Genomic DNA, 24,064 nt, shown 5'->3' with positions numbered 1-24,064 from the left:
GAAATATATTAATAATAATGCAAATGAATAATTTTACAAGCGGTAATGACGTCATGTATTTGTCGGAGTATACACGTGATCCTGTTACTATAGCAACCAAAGTTGTCGTTAGCTACAGATAAGGAGAACCAGATTTCTTCACTTTCGTCTAATTGGGAGTGGTTGTGTTTTTGCAAAATGATCTGTATGAAATATGTATTCTTCGCCATCAACTTCCTTCTATTTGTAAGTAAAACATTTAACACCTGTAGCTCTATTACCTAAAAATAATATCCTCTACGACTTTATCGAAATTACTGATAACGGTTAACGTTGCGCTATTATTGACTGATGTAATTTTTATAATTTGTATTACAAGCCGAAAATCTAAAAACATATACAAATAGGATGCGCATTGAGTTGGCCAAGTGCCACACAACTTCTGGATATAACGTTAAAGTCTACCGTTTCGGTAATATTGATTCATTTTTATTCTCCGAACAGTTAAATTTTATTTCGTATTTTCAACTATATTCTACCTGTTTAAAGTTTGGAATATTCTAAAAGTAGATTACAGTATAATTAGAATGTCCTAATTTTTAAGTTGCTTTAATATTTTGTCATTTAAGTGTTTAGGTATAGCCGTTACGGGAATCGGAATATGGATTTTAATGGACAAAAGAATAGGACATTATTCAGTCGACGAGTCCTTCGAAGCCACGGAGTTGTTATATAAGGCATCGTATGTAGTTATTGTTTTTGGACTGACATTACTTATCCTAGGTTTTGTAGGATGCTGCGGCGTATTTATGGACAGCTTATGCCTTATTTGCTTTGTAAGAAGTTTTATTTTATTAAATTAAAAATTGTATATACCAGTATGGTAAAATTTAACCTACATTTTATATAGTTCGCCAGCTTCCTCATTGTGCCTATAATACTTTGTATAGCGGCATTAGTTGTTGCTTGGTATGCCTCCAGCAACGAAAAGGTCTGGATAATAAAATGTTTTATGATAGGTCATATAAATGTTACCTTGTTTCATTTTCAGATTTCTATATATGTTAACAGGTAAGAAGTTTAATAGAAGAGCAATTTGAAGACTATCAGCTGAAATCCGAAATTTTTAGTGAAATTGAAAATAAAGTAAGTAATAGATAACTAAACACTTATATTCAAATTTTTACTAAACTTCTTTTAATATTAGCGTCTTTATTAATAATTTATACATTTTTTTAAACTTAAATGAAAAAATAACAACGGGCAAGCTGCCAAGTATAATCGAATAACTATTAATAATAACAATCGATGGTAATTAACGTTACAACAAGTACAAAAAGTTTAGTAAAAATGATTTTATAAAAATAATTATAACTAAATATTTAAGTGAAATGCATTATTTTAGATGTATATTGTAACAATTGAACTCTGTACTATTTCAACATTTCCGACGAAGTTTACAAAGCAATCGAAGTCAATACTCAGCATGATATCCGCGAATGGAATTATTTACAAAATTTATCGCACTTGTTTCAAATAACAAAAGTATTCCCGAGTTAAGTAATAAAACAAACGGCAATTGTTTAAGTGATATTCTTTTAATAAAAACTTAGTCATAAAATAAAATACACGAATTCTGTTAGAATGATTATATAAATAAAATGTTTAATCACATAGTTTATTAAATGCATTCAGTTTTCCTAACGATTATAAACTTGAAGAAAATAAATTTATGGTAAATATTTTGATTGATTTAATTATCTTTTTTTTTATCAAAATAATCCAATTAAATAAATATTTAAATTTTTAAAGCTTATAATTTATATTACATTTAAATATGAATATTTTGAGTATTGAAAACCGTACCGATTCGATTATGGTTATTTTGTTTATGGAATGTTCTCAGTTGGAATGCTGCGGTGTGCGTGGACCAGGTGATTATAAAGGAAATTTCCCCGAGTCATGTCGAGATTCGAAAAGTAACGTCTTACATACCGAAGTGAGTAGCACTTATTTTTAATTTGACTAAATATTTTTCAGTTCGAAGACTTTTATGACTTTCCTACAGACATACAATTATGAGAGTACTTAAGTATTTCTTTGCAGAAGCAGATAAATAATTAAGTAATTTTATAGAATAATTTTAAGTATTTTCCTTACTGTAATATCGATTATAATTTGTTTCATTTAAAAGTATACTCATTTTCCTACTCAGTTACTAATTTTAATTAGATGTTTTTGATTATTAATTATAAACAATAGTCTAAATATGAAATCCTGTCTAAATAAGTAAAACGCTAATTACGAAACGAATAAAAAATTAAAACATTTTTTATTTACAGCGAAAAAATAGTAATAACGAAAATTTGAAATGAAGTTTTTAATAGTCATTTTTTGTGACTATTCATTATTTGAAATTCCGTGATTACTAATCGTATCGAAATGCTTAATTTTATAATTGTAAGTGCTGTTGTTGAATATTTTTTCACCGTTATGATTTTTTCCTTTGCTTTTCGTTGATTTATGTAGCATTATTAACGTACGAATTAAACGAGAGTAGTAAAAATAATTTTATCAAAAATGTTCAGTAACACGTAACATCTTTTACTGAGACGTTTATTTCATTAATATGTCAAAGTTAATTACATTTACTGTACCGTATTTTTCGAACCGTCGTTTTTATCCTATTACGACGTTTGAATATTTTATCCGGATCTTATTTTAAGTAGATTAAAATAAAATCGGTAAAAATAAATGCTATACGACATGATTTAATAAAAAATGATTCCTGAAGAAATTAATAAAAACAAGAGAAATTTTCGTAGAAAATGAAGTTTGTTACTTATTAAATAGAAATAAAAAGATTCATTTTTAGAAACTTTTCAAATAGAAATGCAAATTCTCACTTTATGAACGAGTCTGTCAAATTATCTGTAAAAAAATTGAATAGTTACTGTTGTTTGTGAAAAAGTATTAAGAATAGTACCAATATTACTTACAGAAATCACATGAAAGCTATTAACAATTAATAGAAATAAAATCAAATCTAGTTCAGATCTACATATATAGACCTGATATATACATACCGATATGAATAAAAATATCATATTAAAAATTAAAAACAAATTAAAAATATATGCTCGTCACCTAAAATTAGAAGTGGCTTGCTTTTTCATCATACTTTTCTTTTAACAATAGAGTCGTGCCGGTCATCTATCTAACACCTTTTGGAAAAAATTTTGAATTCAAATAACACCACTTCCAGTTTACGTCGGAAGTTCGTGTATAGTTAATCGGGACCTTTTGCCTGTAAGATTTCCATATCTGGTCACCTCTTTCATTTATCTAACTCCATTCTCGAAAATAAGGAAGGGCAAGCCTAGGACGGTCGACAGTGGAAATTTATAGGTTTACAATTTTTCAAATTGCAGCCCAACAGTATGAAAGTGAATAAGATTGAGAGTATTGTAAAAAGTGAATTTATGATACGGAATAATTAATTCACTTCTTTATATGGCAGTAGACTCGTCTTCGTTATTATGTTTTTGTTTTATATCGTAATATATAAAATTGCCCAAAATTTCTCTACGAAAACTTGTCTTTATATATTATCAATTCTAATTATTGTATTGTGATTAATGGAGTCATTGCTTGCCCCTCATGCTTCCATGTCGGCAGTAACCCTTGACGTTCCAATTGCCGTCATCTAATATAACAAATAAAATACTACGAGACTTTGCTCTTTTCATGTCGTGATAATTGCTTGAAATATTGCATTTCTCCCTGAAAATAAAACCTAATTGGAAAATAAGCCGTAGCATAATAATGCTAGGGCTTATTTTTCAGGATGCTCGTAATATAATATACTCCTAAAATAAGCTGCAGTTCAGATCGTCAGTCTGATGGTCATATTTCATATGTCGGTTGCAACCCATGACAGACGTATTGAATTATAAAATAATATTAATATATAATTAAATTTAAATAAATATTATTATTGACATTAATACTTACTTAAAATAATTCATAATATAAATTATAATTATTTGTAAATACCCAAGCTTTTGGACGAGACATCTGAAAATAAGACATAGACTTAATACTTTTAAAATAGAATGAAATTCCTAAAGGCTGGATCAATTTCACTTGATCGATTAATATGAAATTAATAAAACATTAATGTATTAAATTTTATTTACTTAAACAATACATTAAAATTTATTATGTAACAATTTAGAATTATGACTTAAAGTGACTATCGTGTCTATTTAAAATTTGTCTATATGCTGTACAGGAGTTATATCGTTCATTTAGATTTATCTAATTATTACAAGCGACCTGATATAGCATATTTGAATATGTATTAAAATATTAATATATCAGTTTCTCCTATTTTAGTTAGTGTATTTTACCTATTAAATTATAACGAATATACACTCATTGATGATAAGCAGTTACTCACGAAGGAGGCGTCGTAATCGCATGTAACTTTATTAATGGAATCACTTATTACCGTAGTCTTAACGACTACAGTAATAAGAGATTAGTATAATATAGTGGTGATAAGTGATTACTATATCATAGCAAAGGGACAATTTCCTGTTAAATAACTCTCAACTTTAAAGGAAACTTCAGCATCTAGTAGAACCTTCTCTTACCTGAATACATTCGGCGATACGATAGGGCACGGAGGCGTACAACTACAGAATGCTATTTGCCCGCGGACGTTGCAACTGCCGTTCTAGACATCTCACATTGGAAAATGGCCGAAGCTGGTGTCATCTTGTCATCGAGCATTTGTAGGGCAAATCTGGACGCGGTTATCAGGAACGATGGCAACGTGATGGACCTTGCTGGAAAACCCTAGCCGTATATGGCCGCGCATTATCTTGCTGGAAAATGGCTGTTTTAAGATCTGCCACGAAAAACAGCGCGCCTATGTGCAGGATTTATTGAACATATTGTGCTGTTATTGTCCCTTGCAACACAGATGTCCATGGAAAAACATTGTATTAGTCAATGACAGATACTGTTTTTTTTTCTAGGCACAGAAGATCAGTAGTAGAGATGAGTCGCAGCACGACTGTTTGAAGTGGTAACACGAGTATGACAGTCGCATCAAGTATGGTTCTCCAGACACCATTACAACTGTTTGTCAATCAGATAAATGATCCTCCTATCCGATGGTCTGTCTGGAACCTGCTGATCCTGCACTCCGCGTGTGCGATCCCTCACGTATCCGCTAAACTCAAAATCTGCTGGCAGTCAGAATGGCTCGGTTTACACGAAACAGCCATTCTATTTGCCTCTGGCTGATGGTGCGGCCTTACTCAAGTCAGCTGTGGTAATGTTTCTGGCTTTTACAGGAATATCTGCATTCGAAGACATCCAGATTGACCCGGTAGGCCTATTCTTAACAATGAATGCAGTGAGTCTCTGCGGGCAATTTTCTGGGATACTGGAATAGCAACTTTAAGATAGTTTTGCGTGAAATCGGAGAACAACTGTAATCATGTACTGCACATACCTGTCTCAGACATGTCGAGTTTTTTAGTAATCGGACAAATCTATCCGAATGCATAATTTTTTCGATATAAGTTATATAACTTGTGTCGATAAAATACTATTTGGGTCTAATTTTGTCAAATGAATTGGAAAATCTATGCGGCCTCATTTTATTTCATTATTTTCTCATAAATTATTATACAGATTAATTTTTAATGTTTGTATATACGGGAATATTTAATGCAGAAACTGAAATGGACACCATTCCTAAAATTAAGTAGAATGGTTATTTTCATTGATAATGTCTAAGAATTCGGGTTCCAGTTGTGGTTAGGCAGTAAAGCAGATGCGTTGTTTAAGACGTTTAACTCACGATTTTAAATACTGCCGAGTAGTCTCTATACGGTTGACATTGTCGCACGTTTTGGTTCGTTCCCGATATTCAGCATGTATTATGGCTAGTCTTGCTATGGAATTTTTAATTTCAAGTAAATTTTAAACAATGAATATTGTTTTGTTATGAATTAAGGTGTGAAAAAATGAAATTATCAGTCATTTTCAAAAGAATAAAATTTACATGTAATTTAAGAATGAACTTTGGAACAATGAAACATTACTGATTTACTGAATATTCAAATAATTAAGAGTTTCAAGAATTAGTAGCTTCAAATAACACAGGTCTGCAAAAAAAATTTGTTCCAGCTGCATGGAATATTTTTGCTGAATTATATGTTTTAAAGATTGGAGATTCTAAAAATGACTTCCGTAACATCCCATCACGTATAGGTTTTTCGCAAAATAAAAACAAATTTTTGATAAAAGCTCTTATTTATTACAATGAACTAAATATATTATATTTTCTTACAACTAATCAAAAAATTGTTTCCGATATTTATACATAATTTTAGGTCTACTCTTATTTCTTATGAAACCTTTTCTTCTTCTCTTTGATGCTTCTCCGAACTCGTTTCCGATTTCCTTCTCTGGTTTCTCGATTTCTGGATCCAACAGTAGTCAGCTAACATATTGACATTCCATTTCCTTTGGTAACGTCTCTCGATATCACGGAGATCCTGGTGAAATCTTTCACCCTATTCTTCCCTGTCCCTATCTAGAATAACAAAAGCTGAAATTTATGTCAATTAAAACTTTTTATAAAGATTTTACTAAACTACCGATCGACAGCGTTCGGTTAGTGGCCGCGGAACGAACTGTACGACATCGTCTAATTGTAATCATCATCGGAATTGCATCTCATCATCCCCACTCTTATCACGCCAAGGCCGACAAGAGGATAAATTTATGCGATAAAATTCCCCGACATCATCTCATAATTTGTTATCTTTTCCTACGCGCTAATTGCTACTAAAGCACTGTTCTAATATAAAATGTAAAAAAAATTCGCCAAATGAAAATGTATGACAATTTAGACGACAGCCAAAATTTTTCTTACGAGGTTTTCTTTGGTAACGATAAGTTTTGTACTTGGAGGCCGAATGTAAAAAACAATAATACATGTAAAAATCTTATTGGTACCGCATGCAAGCGTCAAGCTTGTCTTTACCAAAGAAAACCTCGTAAGAAAAATTTTGGCTGTCGTCTAAATTGTCATACATTTTTACTTGGCGTAATTTTTTTACCTCTCAGATACTTTTGTTTCGATTTCAATTCTTTTTGTTTAATAATTGTATTATTACGTCAAGACATACGACGATGACGTACAATTCGGTCGACGCTCAGGGACCGACGCTTTAGATACGCCGTTGGAAAAATCGTTATAAAAATTTTTAATTGGCATATATTCGAGCTTTTGTAATTCCGAGTAACATTTTCAATAAAATTTATTTGTTTCCATGAAATTTTATGTTTATAAGCATAAGATTAAGCCGTAAAACCGAATTAGTTCTATGGTACACTCCGTTAGCTTTGACTTATCAACCCGGAAGTTTTGCCAGCTCCTCACCGATAACCAGAAAGACTTGTTTAAAGTTTAAAATTTGAGCTTTCTAGACCCAGTAGCTTTTTTTTTTCCTACGAGCGTCCGCAGTGTCGAATAAAGAAAAAGAAGAAAATACAGCTTTTTGGCGATTTTTGCACTTTTCAATTACTTATATTTTATCCACTTCTTAATAGAAAACCTTGAAATTTCGCACACTACCTAAGAAAACAATTTTCTTTTGAACGAGATATTCGGAATTACTTTAAATGTTTTTTTTTTTTTTTAACTCTTTCCGCCCTGTGGGCACTAAGAGGGCCTCTTTTAGTAGGCCCATTATGGGTTCGGCCAGGCCCACAATGGGGCGACCGGGTGGTGAGGGACGGGGCTCGACATATCCGAACGGACCACCCCCGAAAAATTCTTGGGGATTATTCGACCCGTTCGGATTCGATCCCGGGTCCCCCAAAGCGGTAGGCTGCCACCTTGACCGCTCGGCCATCCGGCCGTTTACTTTAAATGTTTGAAGGGGTGGAGAAATAGACCTCCGAAAATTTGCAACAGAAATTCCGGTGACTTTACTTGGCGTGGAGTCGCTTCGAAGCTTGAAGCTTACGACTTTTTCTTTAGTTAAGATGACCAGACGTCCCGGATTGTGCGGGACTGTCCCGGATTTGGGTTGTTAGTCCCGCATTGAACACCGTCCCGGAAAGTGTCCCGCATTTGGTCATGTAACATTTTCAACATATTCGCAAGTTGTCAAGAGCACAAAGTTGTCGTTTTCTTTTACTACCTTTACTACTAGTAGCCCGGGACGCCCCCTAATGGGTGTTGTAGCAGCAACGGTGTCATTCCACGGTATAAATAATATTGAATTATTGATATGAATTTATTAAGTTCCTATTGCAATAATAATATACTGAATTTGTTATTAATTTAAATATCATCTAGGGGCGCCCCTAGTGGCCGTTCTAGGCATACCATGACAGATATACAAACAGCGCCATCAAGTTGTGAAAAAAAAACAATTTTTTTTTTCTATAAAGCTTTATTTTTAAGTTTATTTATGCATTTATATATTTATATATTTTTCTATTAAATTATTTATTAATGAATTAGTTTTTATTATTATATATATGTATGTTGGAGATCCACCCCATTTTTAGCTCCACGACACAGAAGCGTCCCGCATTTTAACCTAACATATCTGGTCACTTTATCTTTAGTAAACATAAGAAAAACAAATTTATGTGTTGTCTGTTGTTACAATTTTTTTACTTGGCGCAATTTTTTTCAGTTCGGATGTTTTTGTCTGGATTTTATTGTTTATAGAATATTTAAATTCTGCACAAAACTTATAAATACTGTAATAATACTAAGCCATTTGGAAAAAAATTTTACTCGATGTGAAACATTAGTTTCGATAACTTAGCAGTTAAGGTAAAAGGATATCATCTGTTTTCATTATTTTCGACGAGGTAGGAAATTAAATTTAAGAGAAAAAATACAAATCGATAAAAGAAAAAGTCGTAAGAAAAAGAAATTTGGAATTAAGCAAAAAATTTGCATTTTGCAAAAAATTTTATCCACAAAATTTACTTTATGTATAAAAATTTATTTCTATTGTTTTGTCTTTGTTAGTTTGACTAATACTTTTCAATTTTTATAGGGATAACGAGAAAATGGTAACATTTAAGTTTGATATTCTGTTCTTCATTATTACATATTCACGTAAACCAAATAATTGATATTAATTATATGATGATAGAAACATGCAATATTCGATTCTCAACATTATTAAAAATTTTGTTATTTTATCAAAAAAAAAAAAGAAAGAAATAAATAAAGAAATGAAATGAAATCATGGATTACTACTTTGAAAAGAAGAAATTGAAATTTTGAAAACATCCCGAATTACATTTTTATAGTTATTTAAATTAAGAGCATTTTTAAGTTAAATAATTGAATTTGTATGTTTCATAAATTCTTCCTAATACAATCATTTTATTATTCCAAATGCAATCGATCGTTTTTCTTTCTTTATCCAGTCCAAATTTCTATATCCTAATATTATGCTACGACCTTCACTAGTTACTTTGTATTTAAAAAATAATTTAATAATATTACAAATCTTAAATAAAACCACTTTATTATTTTTTTATTTAACTAAATTATCTACAACGATTTTAAACAATCGAATGAAAGCAATATTACCAGCTGATAATTGTTGGCTTTTTTATTAACAATGTAACGAATGAATACATAAATTTAAATTTTGTGAATATGTTTAACATATAAACAGCAAAGATATTTTGATATTTTACATCGTTAAATTATTTTCAGGGATGTTTGAATAAATTTTTTGAAGTATTAAGAACTATGGCTGGTGTTATATGCGGAATGTCATCGACGATTATTATTTTAGCGGTAAGTAATTTAGAATAATATAAATATTAGAAAACATTACAATATTCATTTAACGAACAAATCGAGCGCGGATTTAACTTATTTCTATTATGATTAAAATACTTATCAAGCACTAACCAGTTTGTGTTCTAATTAGCTTCTGTAAATCGGGAGATTTATGAAATCTTTATTAATTAAATTTTTATTTTTTTCTAAATGTATTGGTAATAACATGTAGCAATCCGAAACCGTAATTTTCTGATTAATTTATACTACGATGATATAATTTTGATGGCTTTCAAAATTTCAATAACATAACAAACTTCAATTAAAGTAATCCTGGCTGTTACGAATTATGTATATAATTCATATATGATAATATTAAAGCTGTTTAATTCAAAGAGTTTTTTAAAAGCATTACTTTATCGGATAATGGTACGTTCCTTTATACGGGGATACGAATTAATACTTACAATGATAACAGTTTCTTTAGAGCCGCCGCAAACTACAGGAAGCAAGAGCTAGCGTACTCTCGGTCGCGCTCCTAAGCCCCGCCTTTTTTCCCATGATGCTATGGGCCATTTTTGCTAGGTAAGCTACTCGAGCACGAAGCAGCCGCAAACTACACAACGTTTGCTCGCGTAACTAGTCCACATGACGTGGAATCCGGATGTGGATTGGCTATAGAACAAAGATTTTATTATAACCTATACTTGTCAGTTTTCGTTCCGTCAGTTATTATAACAGAACCTATCTGTCAGTTTTCGTTCCGAACTTTGAAACAGAATGGGAAAAATATGCCTATTAGTTAAGCCTAACTAGGCTTAAGCCTATTTATAAATAACTACAGTCAAACCTGTTTTTATGCGCTCTTTTTATGTGCGATTTTTATTAATGCGAATTTTTAATTTGTGCGGTTTTTTTCGTGCGATTTTTTATTTGTGCGGTATAGTTGGCAACTAGTCTCGTGCGATTCGTCATGTCTCACGTTGACTTATTATAGCTAAATAAACTTATTATAGCATAAATGCACTTATTATAGTAATATTATTGCATGAATATGCGAAAAATGAAATTATTTACTTTTTAAGTCAACAAAACACCACCTGGACAAAAATTATGTAAAACAGACGATAGATCAGACGATGCAGTCAAGTGCTGACATCTGTTGTCAATAAATTCTATTTCGTACGGTTTCGAGTTATTTTCTACGTGAGACTTTTTTATGCGGTCCCTATTCACCGCATAAAAAAATATTTTTTTAATTGTGTTGCGAAAACTATTTTTTATAGCCCCTCGTGAAGTTTCGTGCGATTTTTTTTATGCGTTTTTTTTAATGCGGTCCCTATCCCCCGCATAAAAACAGGTTTGACTGTATTTTAATATACAACGTTTATACCATTTTCTTTTCAATACTGAATGTATTAATCATGTAATTTACGTACATCGATAAAATTCTATTATTTCTTTTTTGACGTGTGGCACGTTTATGTAGTCATCCATTTTCCGCTGCTCTCTCTTGCTAGTGTAATGCTCTCGTTGTTGAATTCTGTGAACAGCGAGAGTATTCTGTGAATTCTGGCGTATCGCTGCTCTAGCAAAGGAAAAACCACGTGAGCAAGAAGAGAGGGGCGGAGCCTTTGACGTCATCGGTTGTGCTAGGGCACGTTTGCTAGCATTTTGCTCTCGCAAAGTGCTAGTTTGCGGCGGCTCTTACAATTTATTGTAACATAAAAATATTTCTTTCTTTAAAAAATAATATCTAGCCCAAATTGACTTGTTTGTGAAGTTTATTTATACATCTGAATATTATATAGTCATGTCTATATAAGTATAATACATTCTAACAATAAGGCAATTGATTTATATATAAATTTATATATACATTATATATTTACAAGAATAGAAGAATAACACTTTATCGTGTTAAGGCGCGTCCAAACATGCGAAATTCGTAACGTGACCATGTACAATACCTAAACAAGGAATGGTCCCAGTAATGTTCAAAATAAACCACTCAGTCGGTTTGACGAAACACAAAGTTTATATTTACAGTGGAAATGTACAAAATAATACAAATTAGAGTCACAATTAAATATGCACAAACACTAATCCAACGACAACCGACTATTCCGTACACGTTCGTCGAAAGAAACTCCTTACGACCTCCACAAACAGACTTGTAATTAACAGCACCTCCGAGTCAGGAACAAGTTCGTACTCAACCACTGGGGTTTACTTTCCCCAGATTTCCGTAACGTCCAACGAGAGAGTTAGTTAGCACTTCGATAACGACGATCCTAATCCGATCCGATCTTCCCGATACGAACTCAGCCGATCCCAATACGAACTCACGATACGAGCTTTTCCGGTTACGATACGAACTCCCCGTTCCCGCCGAAACTACTGCTTAAATAGTCCCAACGTTCGAATCGTCCGCCAGTCAAATTTGAATGTTTCCACAACGGCCGGCCAACGGTCATCTTCCGCCGACCAATCGTCCGTCTATCGTCGATTTAAAACTCAACGGTTCTTCAAACGGATCTCCTAACGGTCGTTTCTAACTGATTTTCCGTTATGAAAGTTCGTTATAATAAAACAGGGCGGAAATCGCTTCCCTAGGCGATTCCAAACCCTACAGTCCCGTTCATAACGGGACTATCCCTTGTTTAGGTAGCCCATTCCGTTTTCCCCAAGCACAGCTTCCGGTTGCCGAAATGCACTGTTTTCAGCAAGAGAACAACCCGCAGTGACAATTTCGAAAACACGGTGCGAAAAATCAAAAAATCACCCGACGGTAGCGCCTAGTAGCGCGGCGATGAAAATACGTCTCACACATATGTAAGTCTGTCAGATGCCTGGTAGCTCGATAGCTCCTGGGTTGCGAGTACGCGTAGACGGCTGGCGCATCTTTCTTGACCATTGATTATTGTTTTTTTATCGACGTGTTATTGTAGTCAATTTAAATTTCTTGTACGTCAACTCTTCATTTTAACAATGCTTAAACGCAAGTGCACTTTTGATGTTAACTTACAAACCCGTTTATAAAGCAAAGAAGTACTCCATCGGACGTCAGATATAGAAAGTGTTGTACAGAATTTAGCACTGCCCAAGGAGGTGCCAACGATATTAACTGACATTTAAGATTAGAAAAACGTAAAAATTATGACCTGTTGCCGCTTCGAGTTCTTCGATGCTTAATTTTTTTTTTAAGAAAACGGATTCACCGACTTCGAACGATCTGGAAGGTGCTGCGACAGAAGGCGCCTGGGCTTATCATACGATGCGAAAGAACTACAGTTTTCGCTCAAACGATTATGTTAAGTTAATTCAAACATTTTTTGAACAGTAATTTCAATGTGCTCGTACGGAAACAGAAGCTATTGTTGTAAATGTGTTAGCGCCAATAGTAATAGATGAATTAAAAAGATCGTCTCGGCCTCTGTGTTACTATATTAACTGATGATTCAAACCAGAAGCTTAAGAAAATATTCCCTGTTTTAGTTCGCTTCTTTTACCAAACGAAGGCACACAAGTCAAACTTTTATAATTTCAAGACCAACCCGGCGAAATATCACACGTTATCGTCAATTATCCAATGAAAGTATTAACAGGAAATAATTTATTTGACTTCAAAAATCGTGGTATTTTGTGGAGATAATACTAACTGTAATTTTGGCGGATTGAAAAGACAATGTTTTAGCAAAACTAAATTTATCTCTCGGAAGAACATTGATAGGAATCGGGTGTGGAGCTCACATAATTGACAAGGCAATTAAAACTGATTGTCTATTTGTAGATTTTGAATGCGTTATTGTGAAAATATATTCACATTTTAATACCCCTCTATAGCGTTCACGTGGAATCTCTAACAGAATTTTGTAATGAAGTTGACACAGAATATCATAAATTGTTAGGCTATAGTTCGTAATTTAACGGCAAAATTGCAAGAAAGAGGCTGCAGTGGTGTTGACAAAGAATATATGAGTATGCAATAGAGCAGGGGTGTCAAACTCAAACTACTTAAGTGCCAATTTTTTGTCTGGAGTATGACAGCGGGCCAGATGTTTTTAGCTTTTGTAGCCAAAAGTTTTCTAAAAAGTAGCCCAAAAGTAGCCGACTCAAAATCTCTTTTTTAATAATCCGAGATTTGACAATAAATTAAAAAAACACTATTTGTACTTTTCCAGCAATAACTTTAATCACAGAACAAACATTTTCGGCCAATTTACAGGCCTGATACGAAAATAGGGATTGCAAAATTCAAAGTACAAGGATAAACTGTAATTTACTAATATTTCGAAAACACTCATTTTATATGCAAAATAGTGCGAATTATGTAATAAATGATCTTGCGAAGACGGACTTTAATTTGAAATTCAAAAGATGAAATAGAGAAAACATAATGTAAACAAAAAATTAAACATAAAAAGAAATCAAATAAAATAAATAACTCTAAGTAATATGAATAAATAAAAATAAAAACAATAGCCTAATAATACTAATAATTATTTAGTTCAACAATTTTGTTTATTAAGTATTACTTGTTTAAGTACAAAATATCACATCATCTTTGGTATCAAGATGATAAATATAAACAAATAGCATTATTGAATTCATGTCGCGGGCTGCAAGTAATTGTCTCGCGGGCCAGTCATGGCCCGCGGGCTGTATCTTTGACATGCCTGCAATAGAGCAATAAGAGCGAGTGAGAACTTGTCTCGTCTGCGATTCGATCTGCGACCATCTGTCACAATCACGCCTCAGACGTTTTATGCTCAACTCGTGGATACAGTGATAAGCTCTAGAGCTAAGCAGTAACGTTTGTGTTTCTGGATCCGTGAATTGAGGAATAGGGCTAGTTTTCAGCCAAAATGCGTCCGTACTTTTTCATGCTATATCAACAAATACCCTAAAAATGTGCGGGCAGTTCAGTCATAATATACGTATATCGACAGTTTGTTGCTTTTAGAAATAGAATTCTGAGTACAATAACTACGTTTTCGGGACGATTTTGCGTATCAGTATTAAAAGATTGTTTCCTATTGCTGGATAGTCCTGGACAACGGCACTAAGGATAAATCACACAACTGATGTTCTCTGAAATAGTGAAACAAACCACAAAAAGGTTGCACATCGAGTGGCAATGTGGAAACATCATGAATCACAGTTTTATTGTTGCTGTTTTTGTCGTGGATGTTTAAAGTTTATGAATTTTTATAACGTTTTTTGTTATGTCGGATGACCGAGCGGTTAAAACGACAGTCTTCTGTTCTGGGCAAAGGGATCGAATCCGGACGGGTCGAAAAACTATAGGAACTATATGATGGTTGGTCCTGATATATCGAATCCCGATCCTCATCACCCGACCTGGCCGAACCCATAATGGGTTGCTAAAAAGAGGCTCTCTTAGTGCCCACGTGGTGGATAGCGTTAAAAAACCTTTTTGTTACGTTAATTAATATTTTTAACTGATTGTCGGATAATGCTGATTTATTTTCATCCTGGTACTCACAGCTGGTGGATGCAACGAGGTGTAGCCATTTTTAATATTTGTTTTAAGGTGTTGTATTTTATTTTAGTTTATTTTTACTATTCTATTAATAATTTGTACATATTTTAATGTACAGGGTGGATTAGTGTGACAAAATACTGTAGTCATGCGTATTAACTTATAAATATTGTTTTTTTACTTAAAACGATCGCGAACGAAACGAAATTATTTGAATCCCACCACTACCAATAGCGAATGTGTAGACGTGCTCTTTGGATATTCCCCGTATCCGGAAATAATACAAACACTATTGCCGAATATACTGTATAATCAAGATTAAGCAACCATACTTGAAGTAACAAAATATTCTATAGTTTTAAAATTGTTAATTGCTAATATTTAATTCGACTTTTCCAACCTAAATGCGAGTATATAATATAAATAATAATTTAAATGAGTAATTTTACAAAATAGTTTTCATATATACTGTACATCCCTCCAAAAATCAATTTAACCAAGGAATTATTTTTTATTGAAATTTTTCTAATAATTGTTATCTAGTATCAACGCGGATCCGTTGGCCTTTTTACTGAAAAACAAACAGAATAGAATTCAATTACTGTATTTGCATTTAATCTGAAGATAGTTTATTTAGTCTGACTAGTAACAGGATTGATATTGTCCGGAATGGAAGATGATATCGATAAATGCCACACTTTTTAAGGTAAAAAGATATTAGGGGTAAAATTTACTGTAATTAATCCTGTTCAAGCACGGCTCAAACACCTGTGCGACCACCAAGAAATCACGTAGCCCAGTAGTTTTCAAAATACTCCAAATCGGTGAGCATTTGAGTTGAACCTGCTGAAGTGCTAATTAAAACTAATGTATTTATTCATTGGGTTTTCATCTTGCATTGAATGAATTTATTTACCACGGGCTGTATAGTATATTTTCAAGCGACTTAATAAGAGAATATTCTTTACAAAAATTTTATGTTCATTTTAATTGAAAGTTACCAGTTTCCATAGGATTGCATATCCTAAAACTGAACGATCAAATTTAAAGTGATAAAGAAAATGGAATCGGAGACCCGAATATCTGGCCGTCTCCGTGTGAGTTATATTTACATTGATATAATGAATATAGCGTTTCCAATAAATTCATTTCCATCTTGAGTCGTGCACATTTGTCCGTACGTTACTATCAGAAAACACATACAGCAAACTTTATCTACCAATAAAGTCTCCACGTTTGCTACACTTCTCTGTGACCAACAAACAGACTACTGTATTTCTTTACACTAATTGTTCAAAGGATCATTTTAGATCACCGTTTGTCTGTCGTGTCCTGATAGCGTGGTGGCAAACTCACTTCCATCAGCATCACGTCTTCTCCACAGAATTGCATATTATCATCTATTGGTTTCAGACTGACTCAGCTCTTTTCAGTTTTTGATTTCATTGCATTTATGCAAGCTCGCGAACTATTGTATAGTGTACTTTAAAAGACTATGGACTGATGAGGGACATGCCTAAATCAAATATGAAATGAAAGGAATACATAGCAATAATGCTAGGTGAATCTGTTTTAAGAAGTTTCAGATGAAAACCATTGAAAAATTTAGTCAGTTTTGAAAATTTAAAACATAGCTAAAAATGTGCATAAGAAACTGTCTCAAAAAGTATATATATATATATATGTACTTTGATTTAATTTACTAGATATTAAGTAATCTAATCGTATAAATTACGATAATTGAATTGCTAGTAATAGCTCGCAATATGCTGCATAAAATAGGAATCTTGGAAAATGAAGTGTCTTTAATATGAAAACTAAAGGGTGGTTTGACTTTGTAAGCCTAAAATTGCATCAAAAGTTGGCCATTTTAATGCTGATTTTTGTAATCATAAAAAAAAATATAAAAAAGTTACAGTGTTCTGATAGACCAAAGGCTACTTCGAGAGAGATGATTAACGAAACTAAGAGAAACTTGGCACTATAGAAAAACATGTCTGCCTGCCAATGCAATGAGGGTTTGAGAATATTGTTTTTAAGTCTATCTCCACAGATAACTGCGAGTTAGTCCTCACATTGGATATTTAACAATAGGAAAAAACACCATTAACAAAGAAAAACAAGTAGTTTCGAATACTTTATAATGATGAAAATCTAAACGCTTCTGATTGGTGGTTGTGTGGAATACTGGAAGGATTAACGAAGAGATAGTTGCAAATTTAAAGCAGGTAGCTCAGTAACAGTGAGAGCATGCTGTGGATTTAATGGAACATTAGCTATTACTCTTAGGACTAAATGATAGAACTATCAAAATATGCTTGAGAATAATGTAATGACTACGTTACTAGACGGTCCAATCGGACATATCAGCAGGATATTGCATTTATCCACTGTTTTCGTTCAACAATGCAAAGATTTGATCGCGCCATCACGTGAAAATACTCGAGCTATTAATAAAAGTCCCGATCTCAATCCAATGGAGAACCTCTAAGCTGTATTAGCATAAGAACTATATTTGTAACTGGTATGTGCTAATAAATGACAGTATAATTCTGTAACAGAACTGAAAAATCAACTGATAGAGTTGTTATATAGTCAAGCCTTTAATATCAGATGAAATGCTGATCAAAGTTTCTATTTTTCCGAATTTAACAGTAATACAATTTCACCAAAGACCATAACAAATCTTACTAAATCATCCTTTTATTTCCACTTATAAATGCGTTTGGAATATCACTACTGTGGTATCCCTCTTCAGTACGAATGAAAAGTAAAATTTTCTATAAGTAAGAATAGACATTTGAACGTTATACTTGTATAACATTGAGTTAGCTCCAGTTTATCCTACTCTAACATTAATAAATTTTATTTTTTAAATAAATGTTTTAAAAACTGAACTCTCTCTTCACGATAAAAGTTTAATTTTTAAAACATACTGGCATATTAAAAAAAGATTACGTAACATTAGTATTTTAAAGAATTTATCTCAAAAAACCTTATCAAATGATAATACACCTAGAAAATTTGTTAATATATTTAGCCAGGATAAAATTTCTGACGAATCAAATTCCAAGCGAATAAACTGCGAAGTTCGATTGATGATAAACATTAATAGAATGCGTCTGTTTAATTCTATAACAAACGAATGAAACAAAAATTATCTCAATTTTCTATAATTCCTAAAATACTAATTTCGATTATAAAAATAAGAAATTGTATTTTTATTGAGCAAAGAAACAACCTAAATTGCCTTTTTAATTTTATGTAGATATTTTAATTTTTAGAACTTCAACGAAATATCACGTAAGCCTGTTATATTTTTTAGATTTATGCAGAATGTAACAAATGATTTAGATTCTTAAAAAATGCAAAAATTTTTTAAATTCGTTTGTTCAATCTGTTTACATACCGTAACGTTAACAGCTATGAACATTTTTTTGTAAATTAAAATATGAAATTGCATATAAAGTATGCAAAATATGATCGAAATAAAAACATTTATTAAGTATCTTTGACATTGTTATGAAAAATGACATATATACAGTACATCTCGTTCGACAAAGAATTTTATTTAGAAAATACCGACCAATTTCCTAGTATTATTCATAATGCAATTTATTCGAAATTCCTTGTTAATTTAGTCTACGTATTAGGTTTCCGGGAAGAACGGGTTAGGATATTGGAATATCATACATTTTGTCCTAACTAATTAACATTTCTAAAAAATTCATTAATGAATTGTATAACTTTCCTGGCAAAAAATATTTGTATGAGAAACAAGAATCTACGTTAACAAAAACTTAACAGTTGGTGCCACACACACAATTTTAAGAGATTTCATTCAAAATAACTTCTATATTATTACTTATTATAAAAAGGCAGAAGGCGTAATTTTGGGGTAGAGATGAGTGTTTACAAATTTTCAATGCCAATATTGAGTAAAATTTTCATTCATTCGACCTCATTTGAGATATGATACGTGAACCTAATTTCATCATGCTTTTAACCTTAAGCCAGTTAAATTTAATAACATCAATATCCCTTATATACAAGTTATCGTTTCTTAATCTTTAACCTATCCTGAGATTTTGAAAGAAATAGACGTCGACACATACAGATATATATATACACACACATATGCATTAATTCCGTGGATATATATAAATCTTTTACTCGGTTTTTCGATGTTTTTAATTTCACTGGTCTGAAAACGTTGAGGTTTGGAAAAAACCCTGAGGGTCAAATTTGACACGATTCCAGTACTCTTTTTTTAAAAAACTTTTTCCGCCCTTGGGCACTAAGAGGGACTCTTTAAGCAAGCTCATTATGGGTTCGGCCAAGCTCACAATGGGGCGGCCGAGTGGTGAAAGACGGGACTCGACATATCCGGACGGTCCACCCCAGAAAAATTCCTGGGGATTTTTCGACCCGTCAGAATTCGAACCCGGGTCTCCCAGAGCGGTAGGCTTCCATCTTAACCGCTCGGCCATCCGGCCTGTATTTTCCAGTGTTATATACATAACGGAATAGCAAAATGAAAGCAAATATCGTTACGAAAAACTAAAAATCTGTTTTTAAACAAACAATACAGTGTTCAATTCTTAATGGAATATTAAGTGAACAGTTCTGATGTCGATAATATCCGTGATAATGTGGATTAGTGGCAGGGTTGGCATGATTTAAGAAAAAAATGTTTTCAAACATTTAAAACATGTTTTTTTTGGGAAATAAAACACTTGATATTGTAAAATAGAAAAACACAGAAAAACTTCAGCGTAAGACTCAAGAATGTACAGAATGTTTTATTTGATATAAAATATAGCAATTTTAAAATGTTTCTTTATTGAATGACATTTCTAAAATTCACATGTAGAAACACTAAAACAGGATTGACAGCAGTGGCTCCTTTTAAGTTTTGAATGAACAAGTCTATAGGTAGATAAAATTCTCTCAATTCCCGCTGAAGAAATCACTGTGTGTAGCTGTGTAAATAATTTTAAAAGAGGTTCATCAATTCTGTCACGTAGTGGCTGCTACCATGTAAAAGGAGCCATATTAGTTAGTACAGACTCTGCAAACATGTGTTGCAGAAATGGGCTACTTTTTGCAAAGTATTTTAAAACTGAAGTCATAGCGTCTGGGTAGTAAGCGTGGCATACAGTTAGGGCAGCATCCTTCATACTGTCTGTGTGCTTTGCACCCTGGTATCTTGGGTATAGATTTGCTAAAAGGTGAAAATCTGTGTTAGCCATATCAAATCTATCCTTGGCTGCATGCCTGACTTCAGTGATTCCAAGTTGTTGCAAGTCATTTTGAACACTACAAAAGTAATAATATCATTAGATGTATAAAATTAATGAATTTAATGAACACTATTTTGAAATTGGATTGGTTACAAAAACAATTCTGGCTAATGTACTGTACTTTACCTAAACCATAATTTAACTCCATCACTGATTGCGCAGTCATTTCTTTGCATTCTATCTAATGTAACACTAATGATCTTCGAACGTGTCAGCAAATCTTCAGCATCACGCTTAATTCCAAAGTTTTCAACTTTGGCCACAATATTCTTATGAATTACGAGTGTAAACCTGTTACCATAAGATTTTTAACGGTTTTTAGGATTAAACACTTGGTAACTCTACTCATATACTTAATATTCATCGAGTACATGAATAGAGTTAACTAGCATTAGAGTAAACTGTCGGTTTACAAAATAAAATAATCTTATATTTCATCTCATCATTATCTAGGCTTTCTCAAACGGGATCCCAGTTGTTTTTTTTTACCCCGGGAAATCCCGCAAATTTCTTAAAACTTCGCTTCTTTCTTATTCTCTGTTAAGGTTTAGGAAATTTTGCAAATAGAAAGTATAATTAACTCATGAACTGTCAGAATATATTTGTATTTATTAATTTTAAACCTACTTATTAGTTTTTTAAATTTTTGCTCGTTATGGCATATCACAAATGGTCAATAATCAATACGTAGCTTATTTGTGGCAAGACTCTAAAAATTATTTACTTGTCACAACCTGTAATATCTGGAATAATTGTGCTTATGCTGTCTTAATTTTTAACCATGCCTAGTAGCTTCAATAACTTCGTAACGCCAGGTTATGCAAATTGGGCAAGGATACAAACGAGTACGGAGTCTGCAAGTAAGAAGTTTTTCTTCATAAACCTGATTATTAAAGACAAATGAATTGCCTATAAGCTTGATGTTTCTATTAAAGCAGCCGAGGTAGACAAATTAAAAATACTTGAGAGCAAAAAAAGAAGTATTACAATCTCGAAAAAGAATTAGAAATCTTCCAGGCTATATGTGAAAAAGCACATAACATCTGTTTTCTACTAAATGCATTAAACTCGATTCCACTCACATCAATTGAATCGGAACAGGCATTCTCGGTAGCAGGACTTTCATTACTAAAATAAGAATCAGATTGAGTGATCGGTGTATTGACCATCTTTGCTCTTTTAAAATCTTATTATAAAAATAAAAACTACTTAAAGATGATAGTACCTTCATTAGGATAGAGACCAGTGCAATATACTGTAAAATGATACACTTAAGAATAAGGACCAAAAATAATACACTTTATGCTTGAGTCTGATAATTTACACACTTCTGTATGTACAGTTCACAATAATTACGATATGTAATAGTATATTATACAGATTGAGTTATGACCCATGTAAAACTTTATAACAAGCTATAGAAAATTTTAAAAATTGTAATGGTAAAATACTTACGCAGCTGTTTGCAATTTTTGTATATCATCCTGTAGGTGGTTATCTTTAATATGTTCTTTCATACGAGCGATTAATCCAACCGTTTCTTTCTTAGATATTTTGCGTTACACCCTGCATGCCGTTTTCCCTGGATTTCCAGAAATTATTTTGTACTAGTTTCATATATTATCAAGCCTTCTTCCTGCACCCATTTTTCACTTAACAAAGTACATCGATAATAATAATAATAATTTTTTTTTCATTTAAGTAATATTACAATTCATTAGCTGTATTGCTAGCGTGAACTGGCATGCACTGTCAGGAACTCTCCTCTTAGAGATAAAAGTCGCGTGTCACGTGCTTTCATGACCCATAAGAGTGAGAAAAATCCCCCATTCCTACGCCCACGTTTAGGGAACAAGTCCGAAAAAGTTTATTTACTAAATTCATGTAATGAAACATTTAAAAAAAATTAAAATATTGTTTTAAAACAGTATTTTACAATGTAATATAAAACTGTTTTAAAACAAAAAACAGGTTTCTAAATAAAATGTGTATTATTGTTTTATTTCAAAAAACAGATTTCCCAACCCTGATTAGTGGCCTAAAATGCAGTTTGTTGTTAAAATGATCATCTAGAATTTCGTTAAACTAAATAAGCTGAATATTGTTGCAGTCTTCAACTTAATACCAAATTTTTTAAAATCGATCGTTTTAAAATCGTTTCAGATATGGCTAATTTGTCATGATTTTAATCTGATACATAATAAACTGATGTATACAAATAAATATCAATATTTATTTTTCAGATCATTTCCCTTGTTTTGGCCTTACTTATAAGAAGAAGCGTAGACAGTGCAACGAAAGGCGTTGTTTAGATAAGATCCTCCTCTAGAAATTGAAAAGAATTCACCAATTTGTATTCAGTCGACGATATTATTATTGCCACAATAGTCATTACAGTACAGTCAATGCTAGTCAAATTTCTTACATAAACAGCTACAATTTTATGAATTAGTAACAATGTAATCGTACGCTTCTGCTGTATTATATTAAAGGTAAAACCTCGATTTAACAGACTTTCGATTTAATGAACAAAATTTTAGGGCCATGTGTCACTTTTGCCTAAAATTTTATGTTTTTTGTGTGTTATAATTATACATCGTATAATCAAATTAACAGGTTATATTTTTCAAATTCGGGAGTCGCCACTCTTACCTTCTCGCCACAACGGGAATGTTTCTATATATTGTCATTCAAAAACGAATAAATAAGATACGTTTTTATGTTTTGTCAAATTTGAATTTTTTGTTTTTAACATCATTTATTTTTTTAATTAAATGCAATTAGAGCGTGTTTTCCAAAAAATGTTTATTTATTTCGATTGTAATACATCGTATAATTGTTTATTACAGTCCGGGAAATCGCGATGAATACACGTAAGCAATTATACATATTGAAAGCTTTCGTGAAATTAAACTTTTCATAACAACTTAATTTTATTTACATAAAGGTATCAACTTAAGAAATAACAGATAAACTATCTTAATTTGTCAACTTTTTAACGTACGCGTTACGAAAATCTACTTTATTAGCGAGGTCGAGGCCGAAGTTTTAAACGCGAAAACGTGTACGTCGGACGTTCAGCGCCGCTTTTCCGTAAGCCTAGAAGTTTGACAATGGCGTTTGGAAAGTCAGTGGAATAGTACTCGACATTCCAAACGCCATTGTCAAATTTCTAGGCTTACGGAAAAGCGGCGCTAAACGTCCACGTAGACGTTTTCGCGTTTAAAACTTCGGCCTCAACCTCGCTATTATAAAACGGACTTTCGGCTTTAACGGACACTCCCTTCGCCCGAATTAGTCCGTTAAATCGACGTTTTACCGTACATTGTTATTAATATTACAATTCAACTTTTATATTATTTATATTCTTTACATTTTTATATATTATATACATATATATTTTTGTAAATATAAAATTTACGA

The 24,064-nt window shown here is 32.3% G+C and overlaps 1 protein-coding gene across 2 annotated transcripts; it reads left to right on the top strand.

Moving 5' to 3' along the window:
* Nucleotides 1-72: 72 nt before the first annotated feature.
* Nucleotides 73-23,150, top strand: LOC136976758 (tetraspanin-18-like). 2 transcript variants are annotated; one of them, XM_067272116.1, is made up of 7 exons: nucleotides 75-225; nucleotides 609-815; nucleotides 890-970; nucleotides 1,051-1,125; nucleotides 1,886-1,978; nucleotides 9,764-9,847; nucleotides 22,885-23,150. In XM_067272116.1, the coding sequence occupies exons 1-7, from the start codon at nucleotides 178-180 to the stop codon at nucleotides 22,951-22,953; spliced, it is 657 nt and encodes a 218-aa protein (XP_067128217.1). In that variant the 5' UTR covers nucleotides 75-177; the 3' UTR covers nucleotides 22,954-23,150. The 2 variants fall into 2 exon arrangements, with proteins under 2 accessions (XP_067128218.1, XP_067128217.1); XM_067272117.1 differs by lacking the exons at nucleotides 9,764-9,847; nucleotides 22,885-23,150 and adding an exon at nucleotides 5,025-5,093 and having other exon boundaries at nucleotides 73-225.
* The last annotated feature ends 914 nt before the right edge of the window (nucleotides 23,151-24,064 follow it).

Source organism: Centruroides vittatus, unplaced genomic scaffold (genome assembly GCF_030686945.1).
Source record: "Centruroides vittatus isolate TY-2023 unplaced genomic scaffold, ASM3068694v2 contig_424, whole genome shotgun sequence".
NCBI classification, from domain to species: Eukaryota; Metazoa; Arthropoda; class Arachnida; order Scorpiones; family Buthidae; genus Centruroides; species Centruroides vittatus.
This window is presented reverse-complemented; position numbering and strand designations above follow the sequence as displayed.

Excerpts from the sequence above, each read along its gene's own strand:
- LOC136976758 (XM_067272116.1), top strand. The coding sequence starts at position 178 with ATGATCTGTATGAAATATGTATTCTTCGCCATCAACTTCCTTCTATTT. Across the intron at positions 1,126-1,885 it reads TTAGTGAAATTGAAAATAAA|TTGGAATGCTGCGGTGTGCG; the intron begins GTAAGTAATAGA and ends GAATGTTCTCAG. Across the intron at positions 1,979-9,763 it reads GTAACGTCTTACATACCGAA|GGATGTTTGAATAAATTTTT; the intron begins GTGAGTAGCACT and ends AATTATTTTCAG.